We start from the raw sequence: 12,189 nt of genomic DNA, 5'->3' as shown, positions 1-12,189 counted from the left end.
AAGCATGTAGGAAATATTACTTGCAATCTTTTATCTTCCAGGAAGAATGGACCTGTTTTTTCTATGGCATGTGAGGAATGACAATTTCACCATTTCTTACAAGTGACTACTGATAAAATCTCCCAAAATATGTGTCAGAATGAAACTGTGCATAAGGATAATTTGTTTCCTATATTCACACTTTGCCTTTCATAGCCTGATCTAAACCAGGGATCTTTTTGTTTGTTTGATTGATTGATTTTATAGTTTAGAGATTCTGGAATGTTTTGTGTCAAAAATCAGACTCATTACGTGCACCTGTGTGTCTTCTTGTTCAAAGAGTATATTCACAATTAACCTGGAATAGTAGGTGTGGTGTTATAGAAAGCTTCTGTAATTAGCACTTTTCATTTATTAAAAATGTACTCAAACCAGGAGAGATTCCAAATTTTTCCCTTGTGAAGACACAGAACAAGCAGTTATTCATACCTCAGCAGAAACTCAGATCAGAACTCCATGCCTAAACCTCAGGAAATCTGAGTCTGATTTCTGACCTGAAGTTTAGTATTTTGTCTAATTTCTAGTATTTCCAATATTTGCTATTTCTATACACTAACTTACTTCCCTTCTAGGTTACCAAGGGTAGAATAGCACAAAAATAATTCCATTATAATAGAGCATTTAGTTGTACAGCACATTGCATCTTAACTGCATTAAGAGCAAAGAAGTCCATATTATCTTACTTCACCCCATTCTACAGATAACATTGAAAATTCAGGCTCCCTGTGAGTTTCTAAAAAAAAAAAAACAACTTCTTTTTAATTTCTTCAATTTGGAAAGTGCACCAAAAAGTAGGTAGCAAACTGTAAAGCCCCAAAGAACACAAACTTGAGAAATAAAATTTAATGGCAAAACAGTATCAGTCATGGTGATGACTGATCACAATGGTGGACATTACTGGAAACAAACACTTTTAGCTACATGCATTCTTATATTTTTAAGAATATAGCACATTTATACTTAAAAACATACGATATAGCTACAGTCTGTGAAAAATGGTTAGTGAAGAATCACTGTATTTAACATGGTTTCCAACACCATGTTTTTTTTTACCTAGTATACATGGGTGCTTGCATACAGTATTTCACATTTTAGAATGTATTAGGTATATATTAGCCCAAATAATAACTTTTTAACCTAAATAATGGCTTGTTTTTGGGAAACTGATGTCCTAACACAATTTTTAATTCCAGCCAGATTGAGGGGAGTGGGGAAGGGATACAGATGAAAAAACCACACACACTGAGCAAACATATGACTCAAAATCAGTTACAAACAGAATATTAGGTCTCCTGACTAACCAGTATCCATTTAGTGAACTGTCTGAACAGTTTTTTGTGCAAAGACTGAAGTCACCATTTCTGACGAGGATGTGACCTAGGGTATTGAAATTTCTGAGGTATTTGTAATATTGACCACAAATGAGAGAAACACTGTGGTACAAAAATCTTAAGGGCTACAGTGTGCCCAGAATATTGCTAACATATTGCAGGTGGCATACATATCAACATCCAATATTAGGAACTATGATATGGCAGACTTCAGTGTCTCCAGTGGGGAAAACTTGTTATACCTTAGATGATCAGCCCACTGGGTGTCACTGTTGCAGCGTTAATATATAGCATGACGCTACCTAAGTACACTCTGCTAGGTAGCATCACACTTTTCTTAAGATAGTCTAACATAAAAAACAACTTACTACAATTTTATTTGCTTCTCATTATTCTAATAAATTCACCAAGCTTTACACATCTGGAATGCAAGGAGAAATCTGCTACTGATTGCCAAACAAAAATGTCAGAGAAGACGTTTGAGCAGGATAAGCAAGTATTCTAGTTGAGTAGAATTCCAAGTGTCACCAGAACCTTTATTTCTGTAAGTTTCCTATGGGTTATTTTTGATTGTTAATTTTTAGAGTATGCAATTTTTTTGTTTGTTTGTTTGTTTGTTGTTGGTTTTTTAATGGACAATAGCTATTATGCAAATAGAGGCTACAAGAAGTCAGGATAAATCTGATAGACACTTGTTGTCCTTTGAAAATTAGATAAGGCATGCAATGCCAAGATCTGCAAAAACTATGTATATTTGGGTGGCATTTACAATTTCAAGTCTTACAGAAGCAACATTTCTATAGCAGTGAAAAATTAAAAAGTACCTGTTCAGAGCAAACACTTATGGGTTCTCTCAGAACAATCCATATGACACTCTCAAGAAGAGGTGGAACAGTGAGAGAGCCAAAATAAGTCCAGTAGTCCAGGGACTTGGGAAGCAGACAGCTAGGATCAAAGTTTGTGAATAGTGCTTTTTTACCCTTGAAAGAAACAGAAACAAAACAAAACAACTCATGGTGGTTCTAGATTAAATATATTTAGAAAAATAATTCTTACACAAAGTTAAAAAGAGGGGAGGAAAAAAGGGGTCAATGTTATTAAAAAGCAAGAAGTCAAGGTCATGCAAAAGGAGGCAGGTTTTTTTTTCCACTATGAGGTGGGCTGGCAGCATCCTGGATATTGACAGCAGGACAGACAGTGCCCCTCTGATGAGGTCTTACCTCTGTGACAGCTTTGCTGCCAGCAAGGACACCACCAAAGACTGTGTTAGCATAGGCTCCCCACAGCTATAAGTGGTCATGGGATGGAGGTTGGAGGGAGAGAGGTCAGATGTCAGACTTTCAAGGTGGAATTTATAGTGAAGTAACCCAGCAGGTCCCTTATCCTGCTGCCCTCCCTGCTCACTCCTCCCTGGCCCATGGGTTACTTCTTCTCCCTGTTCCTGCTATCAGGCCAGAGTTGCCTGTACAAATATGAGTCTGGCTGACCACTTTTCAGGAGGTTATTTCTCACCCTGTAGCTCAGCAACAGGGAAGGAAACCTTTCCCTCATCTTCTTCACAGCTTTCCACAAATTATGTTACTCTCTTTTTAACATTCTCACAGCAGTAGATTTGTCAGAGGTCAGGTTATCTGAGGAATTAGCTTTCTCCTCTGATCTCTTATTGCATAAAAATTATTTTTCTGCTTAGTTTTCAACTTTACCTACCAAGACTGCTCCAGAACTGCCCCAGATGAGAGTTAGATATGTATAGCTATGAAACTAGGGAACACAAAGCTGAGGAAGTAGCAGCCAGATTACAAAAAAAACCCAAAACAACAAAAGCAACCACCAGCATTAGTGTTCTTTTAGAAGCATTTGTTCACCTTGATTCTGATGGTGTCCAAGCGGTCTGTAATCTTCTTCAGCTGAGGGTTGCATTCACCAATCTATTAACACCAGAGAAAAATAAACACTTGAGGTCCAGAGAAAAACAGCAAAAATAAATAATCCAAAACCAAATGCATAAGAAAATTGGTTTCTATAACTTTATTTAAATGACTGTGAGATTTGATGATTTTTGTGAGTAGGAGCTTATGACTTGCTGGTCCTTATAACTAGTACTGGTTGTAAGAATACTCCCTCTCTTGCTCACATTTTTATTCTTGCTCACATTTTTATTCTGGCTACTTTTAGTAATCATTTCAACTACAGAAGACCCATAAACATTACAAGGCAGGGAAAGAAATAGCAATTTATTTTTCATGTTTTATATGCAGAATATTACAAGTTTCAGGCTTACGTCTGAAATATAAGTTGCTTAAAACAGTGAAAACATCATCCTTACATAACCCAAACAGAATCTGTGTGCCAAGAAATGCAGTGAAATGTAGCTTGATTAATTGTAATGTAAACTGGAAAGACAGAATTACTGAAGAAGTGCTTTGCAACTGCAGTAATAGCTTGCTGACTATACCTGCACCAGCACCAGCACTAGCTGTGGCCAGGAAGCTTCAGCAGCCAGAAAGAAACTACAGATTTGACCAAAGCTCTGACCTTTGTCATGGATTGTGTAAATTCTCCAACTGCTTCTATGTACATAAGACAAGGAAGCTGTTACAAGAGTTGAATTTTATCTTACAACATGTGCAGGAGGCAAAGAGGTACATAACAATTACAAGGCAATTCTCCAGATTCTGGGGTGGAGGATTTTTGAGTTTTCAAAAGAAACTGTCAGCACAGAAACAAAGGGAGAAGCATTTGAACCAAAGCAGATCACTCTCCTAAACAGACCTCGTAGTCAGGCACAAGGTATTGGGGTCTATATAGGAACAGATTAATTAAGTTCCACATCGTATGTAGTACAAAAATGCAGACTAGGCACACTGAAGAGTTTCACTGTTTTGAAAACCTACTAATCTGGTATTTTTAAACTTCCAGGAAGCACAGCTTTCTAAATTAGAAAGTAAACAGCATGAAAGAAAAACTAAAATGTAATGCCCATATAAAACAAGTATCTCTTTAGCAATGTTTATACCAACCATCACCATCATCCCTTTGGGCTCATAATTAAGATTTATTAGGGCTGAGGCATTTTTTTTCTTACCTTCAGAAATACAGCCATGACTGCTAATCCATCTGACTGACGAGCTGCCTCAACAAAACTGGAGTATTTTTCTGAGTTCCAGTGGACCACATGAAGCTGAAAAGCAAGAGACACAGAAAGCATCAACTCCAGCTGAACAAAAAGAATCACAAATTAATACTGCAAATTTACTGGCTTTGATAGTCTAGTTCACTCTTCTGTATTCAGAGCAATTCAGTTTTCTAAATGCAAATATTTAATTAAAATGGTAAGAATGTAGTTCACATAAATGGCAAGGGCATTTCCACTGGATGGGATCATTAAAAATCTAGAAGTAATCAGCACACCATAGTGCCTGGCAAACTGCTTTTGGGTCCCCAGAATTTGAACAGAGAAGCTAAGACAAGATACCCCATGGTTATATACCTAAAGCTTTTAAATCCATTTTTAGTACAGCTGATTTTAAAAAGTGATTGAAAATCATGAGGATGTCATCATTCTTTTGCTCCTCTTTTTCCTTAATCTAACTTTCAGTAACATTAATCAGCTACATAAATAGCTAGAAAATAGGCAGAGGAACACATGTTAAACTTGCACTGACCCCTTCTCCCTTGTTTAGTTTAAGCTGAACATTAAAATTTCAATACTTCTGAAATGTCATTTTCTGTGATTACCAGTAGTGAGACATCTACAAGCAGCTTGATTATCTCAGGTTTGAGTATTTACTTTTCCAACGCACATTATTCTGGAACTGTCCTGTGGTAGTTGTTTAAGCAGCTTAAAGACACCACCTAGCCAGGTGGGGAAAAGAAAAGCTTTTGATGTCTATCCCCATACTGCCGCAGTCCCGTCTGCTAAGTCACGTTTTCTAAATCCTGGCCACGCTCTGCAGTGGGAACTCATGGTTCCAGAAAGCACCAAGACATCCAAGCCTAGAGCAACGATCCGACTGCCAAATTGGAGACAACACACACACACATACAGTGCTTCAGACTAAGTACTTCACAAACATTAATTACTTTGGGAAGTCCTCAGTGGATTAGAAAATCTTAATACCCATAAGTTTTAGATAAGGAATGAGAGGGTCAGAAACAGGGCATGGGACTGGCTTTTCTAAAATTGGTGACCATCTTTTCAGACTTTGAACTTTTACTCTTCAGGAATGCTGAAAAGCAGCTCCAGCAAATGACTTAAATTGGGATGAATCCCTGAAAAAAAAAAAGTATTGTTTGTGGAACACAGCACTTCAAGACCTCTAAAGAAAGAGCAATTTAGGAAAGCTGGAACTTGCCTTAAAGGCTTTCTATGGGAAGCAATACAGCTGTGTGGTTGAGATAGGAATCTAGGAATGTGTAGTTTTTTACTCTTAAGTACTTGCCTCACCTCTAGGAGTTTTAATTTTCTGTATCTGTAAAGCAGAGCCATTGATTCATGTTACAGGGTAAAATTAATGTTTGTTAAGCACTTGGACTCTGAAGTGCTGAAACATTACTTCCAGCAAGTAAGGAATCCCACTGAAATCAATAATAATACATGCATGCTCACAATGAAACACATGCTTTCTCACAGCTTCAGAGCTTTCCTTGAAGGAAAGTTTCTAAAAATACTGTAAGCTAAACCATGAGGAGAACACAGACCACTAAACCATTCTCAGATGCATTCGTCTCCTGGAACTCACAGTGCCTGTACCACTCACTATTAGAAGTTCGTAAAAGCTACATTGAACAGCTTTTAAACAATTACATTTTTAGATACACAAAAAGGAAACAGATACTCTCAGTCAGAATTGACTTTTATTGTGGATTTTTTAAAAAGAAAAAAACGACACAGAACAGAAAGCAAAATTCTTGCAACTAAATAAAGCCCACTCCCTCATAGCTTTGCCAAAGAAACCCCAAGCCAACCCCCCTAAAAATGAAAACCCCCAAAGAGAGCTGTGAAACACTTTTGGGTACAGCCCCATTCTCAATGGCTTGTGACTTCTCTGTAAGGAATATATCCCGTCTTACCACCGCTCTTGTCACTGCAGCTTGTGAAGAGACCTTGATCAGACCATACATTGTCACAAAGAATGGAGCCATGGATCCCTTCTGCTTCCTGGTGGGATTAAGGTGCTGAACCTTGCAGTCTTCTTTACCTATATACTCATGCTTTCTTTGACTTGGCTGATGCTTCTTCTTCAAATCTTACACATCTGCCTTATGAAGGTGAGCACTGAAATCATCTTCATGTCTTCTCCACAGGTATTCTGTTTTGTGTGAACAGTGCTCGGAAGCCTTGATCTTAATTCTGAGTTTCTTATCCCAAAGCCATCTAGAGAGCTTCTTGTGGAGGGTTACCCAACCAACAGGTAGTGGAAAGGTTTTTAGACTGGCTAGAAATTCAGATATTTTCTCCTTCCATTTGGTTTCTCAGATGAGAAAAAAAAAATGTTTTCTCAGCTAGAAATTTGGTTTTGGTACTTAATGGTTTTAAAGCACCTCTATTAATTCTTTATATTCCGTCTCACCTGGTTCCTGTGGAAAACATAAGCCTTTAAACACCGCAAATATCACTTTCCCCCATTAGTTTTAGAAAACTGTTGTGTTTTTTTTTTCTGACCACCATCTCTTATAGCATTTCCAGCAAAATCTGATCACATCACTGTGCATACATTGTATTTTTTTTCTTCTTCAGTATTATGCCTTTAATTTGTCCATTACCATTTTATTTTTATACTTTTTACTTCTTCTTAACCCCAGAAAACCCTTCACTGTCTGAACCTGTTAAAGATCTCAGTCTCATCAAAATACTCCATGTTCTTTCCATTTGCAAAGAGGAATGAGACACAGACTACTTTTTACTGTAGATTTACATATGCACCAAAGGAGTCAGAGCAGGAGGGAACTCTCCATGCCAGAGCAGATGGTGCACTTCTCCCTGGGGCATGTTGCCTCCAATGAAATGCAGTTCCTACAGAGGCAGCAGGCACCCCACAGATATTAAGGTGCAGTTCTCAAAGGAAGTCATAATCATCACATTGCCAAAAGCACCACAAAATGCAACCCTCCTAAGTCCTGCATAATTTTTACACTGCACAGGCCCCAAATCAACTAATTCTGTGTTTTGTAACTGAAGCTGACTTTAAAAATATTCTCCAAGGAAGAGACAGTGAAAGACAAAGTTTAAAAATAACTCTTGAACATTAAGTCTTGCTCTGATCAAGCTCTTGTCTTCTGTACTCCTTTTTTAATCCTCTCCAAAGCTTTCAAATATGTTCTCTTTTGAGAAAGGACCAAACGTGCAAGACTTCAGGAAGACCACTTGTCTTTTGGTAAAATGGGGGTAGAATGAACAGCGGGAAGAAGAGGGGCAACGTAATTTTTATAATGGAAAACTAGTCACAAGCTTAGAGGTGCAGATGGCTCCACGCAAAGCCTTACCTCTGCGGCGTACTTTATCCCATCCACCGCGTGCTCAGAGCCAGCGTCATCGTTGGATCCCCAGTGGAAGTGAATCTGGCGTAGCCTGTAGGTCCCACTGAGTGGCCCCCCAGTCAGCACTGCAAACCCAAGCAGAGGAAAAGGCTTCACTGCAGGAACAGGAACTGCTGCCCTCATCCTCTAACTTCACACCACACTACAGACTTTGAGCAGTCCCCTACTCTTCTGGATAAGCTTTCTCAGATGGCTTCCCATTTCATTGAAGTACGAGAGAAATCCTCACTTTTTCAGCATATGACTTTCAAAAATGTATTTATGTGTAGATTAGTGGGTGATGGCCCACAAAAGGGTAGGTTGTTATAATCAGAATTGTTTTGCTATGGGCTGGATATTTCTCATAAGACAGAAAAATATTTCTATTTTGCAAGTGGTTTCCTCTCTTAAATGTATTTAGAAGGATCACTTGGAAATTCAGCTTAAAAAACAGGTTTTAGGAGTAAAGAGGAGGATCAGAAAAATATGATAACAGAACTTCTTATCCTCTTTGAAATGGAGAGGAAATAGGTGGAGCTTAAAAAAGTTTTCAAGGCTTTTTCTGTCATTGGCAACTAGATCAAGTTACATCAAATTGAAGTCTGAGAAAAAGGAGCATATGTTATCTTACATAAAATGAAGCCAGCACCATATAGGCACTGTACAACTGCAATATTACTGGCACTAATTAGCCATTTATTTCAATTAAGCATGCATAGGGGTGGGCTATTACTTGTTTTGGTTTTGCAAATAGTCACCTTTTGCTAATCAGAACTGGAACCAATCTCTTCAAGGAAACCTGAATGCAAATCTCATTCAGAGAGATTCCTTATTCACCTCAGAACAAATCACCTCACTCTCCTTGCTTTGTATCTCCTCTGAGAGTCTGGGAATTAGTCTGGGCTGGTTTACTGGCTCATTACAGAGATTTTAAGGGGAAAGGATGGGAGCTCTAACCAGATGGTTTTTAAATTAAGAGCACTGGGGAGGACAATAATAATTTTCTCTCTCTTCTAAGTTTAGTCCAAAACCTAGACTTTGTTCGGAACAAAATACCACCAAATAAAGATAAAAGAATTTCCTAAGTTGCTTATCTACTAAAACAATTAGCCTGGCTAATGAAAAGGAGCTAGAACTGTCTATCTGTGGGGAAAAATATTTGATCTCCTTAAAAATTCAACTCAAAAACATGCTTTTACAGAACCTATAAACCTAGTTAACAAAGCAGATGGGGAATGGCACTCCTAAAGCAAATTCCTTCTTTTAAGGACTGAAGACTTGGAGGCAAATGATCCTAGAAATGTGTAAAGACTGGTGTTCCAGCTGGCTGAAGAAAAAAAAATGATGTGAACCATTCAATGAAATATTTCTGCTGAAAAATGTGGAAAATGGTGTGATGATGTATTTGTGCCATATTTACCACAGTGATGGCAAAACCCTTCCATTCCAACAGTAACTGAGTCCGTCAGAAGCTAGTTCAGGCAAATATCAGCACCTCAAAGTTTGAGAAGAAATGGAAGACGAGGTCTTGGAAACACCAATTGACCAATTCCAGAGAATGCAGCTAATGTGGCAGCCAAAAGGATAAAAAGAACTATACAAGCAGTTGCAGCCTTGACAGCCCAGTTACAATGCTGACCAAAGTGAAGAAATAGTTCACATGGAAATCAGTTAATAATGTATTAAGAGATGCCAATGTATTTAGTACCAATTAATTTGTTGTTTTTTTTTTTTTTTCATAAAACCACCATATGGCAGGAGTGCTTACTTCACAGGGATGCCCCAGAGGCCAAATTTTGGCCCTACAAAATTCAGTATTTTTTGATCAATGACCTGAAAGAAAACAAAAACATTACTGATAAAATTTGTAAGTGACAAATATTAGGAAAAACAGTGAAAAACTCAGTTTATGGATACAGAAGAATTTGAATTCTTGGATAAGTAAAGCTTGACAATGGCCAAAATGTAAAGCCATATATGTGGACTGAAGAACACAGAGCAGATACTAAGTGTCCTGAAAGAGACTGAGGATTACATTTGTTTATTACCTAATCAACATCTGTCAGTGCTTTGCTGTAACACAAACTATATCCTTGGAGATGAGGTCTGAGGAAAGCAGTAAGAAGAGGATCACATTACCACTGCTTGGGTACCATTATAAGCCTACAGAAATGTAGGGTTTAGAAAAATCTATGTTCAGGGCCTGTCACTTCATGGATGGAGTTAAAAAGTTGAAGATGTTGTCAGTGCATTTATATTCATATTTATTACTTAAAAATATATATATATATATAAATAGTAGTTTAAAGACTGAATAGATCTAACTTACACCAGAAATAAAGTGTAATTTTGTTTTTTTTAATTGTTAGGGTAATGAACAATTGGAACAACTTACCAAAGGTTCTGGTAGGTTCATCATCGCTGGAAATTTTGAAATCAAGATATGCATGTTTTTCTAAGAGATGTGCTTTAGTTCACCCACGCCTACTAGGCTTCAAGCAGAGATTAATTCTGGGAGGTCCCGTGAGTTCAGACCAGATCACTGATGGTCAGCTGATGGCTTTCAGGCAACAGCCAGTGTTGCTTGTATCGACAGGAAATTTCAGAATTAAACTAAGACTGTCCAGGAAAGCAAAGTACAATGCTGCCTCCATCTAGATCTCTCCCTCCTGCCACTACAAGCCAGTAGTTCCTCAGGACTAATGAACAGAGTGATCACAAATCAGGCCTCATCTGGTTTTGACCCTTGTGAAGACACCATAGGGGCTTGGATCCTCAGCTAAGCCCCACCAACCACAAGACTAATTTATTGCTCACAGAAGCTGCAGTTGTACAGTTTTAAGGCAAGGTGTGCTAGCTTGCCTGCCATCCAAGAGAAGGCTTTAAAGATGAAGGCATTAACATGACAAAGCCTATGTTAAACCACAGAACTCCTACATAAGAATTATTCCTTCCAAAAAGGGAAGTTACATCCTCATATGAAAGACTGGGCAATAACACTTTTCAGAGAAGAAAGGGGACCACTTGGGATATATTTCATTTGTTCTGTATTAGCTCTTTCCTGACACAAGAAGTCCAGGTATGGATTGTAAAAATGGAAAAAATATATAACCAAACCTGCAGCTAAAGTCAGATAAGAGACTTGAGTGATTCGGGTGGAATGAACCTGTAATGAGACACAAAGGATTCATCTGCAGTGAGAGAGAGCAGCATTTGAGAAATTGCACACAACACTGTTCAAACAGGGAAGCTGGCACCATCTAGCTGGTTGGGGTGGACCAAACCATCACTGTGAAAGGGGAATCTTAGTGCTTTCTGAGAAACACAACCTCAAACTCATGTCCAAATATGTTCCCACATTGTTTCATGCTGAAAGACAGAAATAAAAAAAGGAATCTCTCATCTGGAGGAGCAGTGTCTTACTGTTTGAGGAGTTCACACCCTGCAGGGAGACATGCCCAGGCTGTATGTACTCTATCCATAAACAGTGGAAGAAGACACAGTGCAACAGGAAAGGAACAAACCTGATTTGTTGACGGTGTCATCAAACTCCACACTGGTAGAGTGCCCATTGTTAAGGATGATTTTAGCAGAAGCTGGATCATAATTCGGATTTAGAGGACGAAGAGAGGGATCATACTTGGTTTCCTCAGTTTTGATGTCGATGGGTGACTGACGGTCTCCATTAGCAATAGGAAATACCTCCTTCCAGTGGGCAGGCCCTGCAACACATTGGAGAAGTCTAAACTGATGGCAGTGCCCTGTTTTGAATAAAAGAAGACTTTGCTTGAATTGTTATTGTTTGCATCTTTTAAATTCAAAAAGCATGCACCAGAAAAACACAGATCAAGATATTCAGGTTCTTTTGCTGCACTACGTTGCAACAACAGTTCTCAGGAGCCCTTTATCGACCTTGCATGATGCATCCAACTGAATTTTACCTTTCAACAAGGCCACATAGGCCATGTGGTAGCCTTTACTTAAGCTATTTACTTAATGTAACCTAAGCTGCACAACCTATTACCTCCTCCCAACACATGAACCCTGCAAACCAGCTATCACAAGACAAGAGAGTCACCCTCTAACCATAAAGTCTACACACACAAGCACATACAAGCACAGTTAGAGTGCTGATGAAAACATGGCTAAGGACAGGAATACTCAGGACAGTGCTGCCTCTGCAAGGCTTGGGTTTCTACTACCTCCTGCTGATAAATGAGAGCAGATCTTCCAGACACAGATTTGTACCAACTTTCACCAGATTTAGCTAGAAATGAACACACTAAAGAATCTGTTAATC

At 38.5% G+C, this 12,189-nt stretch overlaps 1 protein-coding gene across 1 annotated transcript in view; it reads right to left on the bottom strand.

Annotated features, from left to right (window-relative positions):
• LOC104396634 (carbonic anhydrase 13-like) overlaps positions 1 to 11,855 on the bottom strand; it is a 12,016-nt gene extending 161 nt beyond the window's left edge. Inside the window, exons 1-6 of the mRNA XM_010006492.1 lie at positions 11,831 to 11,855; positions 11,414 to 11,650; positions 7,857 to 7,975; positions 4,456 to 4,551; positions 3,236 to 3,298; positions 2,195 to 2,350 (exon numbers count right to left, since the gene is read on the bottom strand). Of these exons, the coding sequence (XP_010004794.1) occupies positions 2,195 to 2,350; positions 3,236 to 3,298; positions 4,456 to 4,551; positions 7,857 to 7,975; positions 11,414 to 11,650; positions 11,831 to 11,855 (696 nt within the window). The remainder of the gene's footprint in view (positions 1 to 2,194; positions 2,351 to 3,235; positions 3,299 to 4,455; positions 4,552 to 7,856; positions 7,976 to 11,413; positions 11,651 to 11,830) is intronic.
• Positions 11,856 to 12,189: the final 334 nt, after the last annotated feature.

Source organism: Chaetura pelagica, unplaced genomic scaffold, assembly GCF_000747805.2.
Source record: "Chaetura pelagica isolate M959 unplaced genomic scaffold, ChaPel_1.0 scaffold76, whole genome shotgun sequence".
In the NCBI taxonomy this organism is placed as follows: domain Eukaryota; kingdom Metazoa; phylum Chordata; class Aves; order Apodiformes; family Apodidae; genus Chaetura; species Chaetura pelagica.
This window is presented reverse-complemented; position numbering and strand designations above follow the sequence as displayed.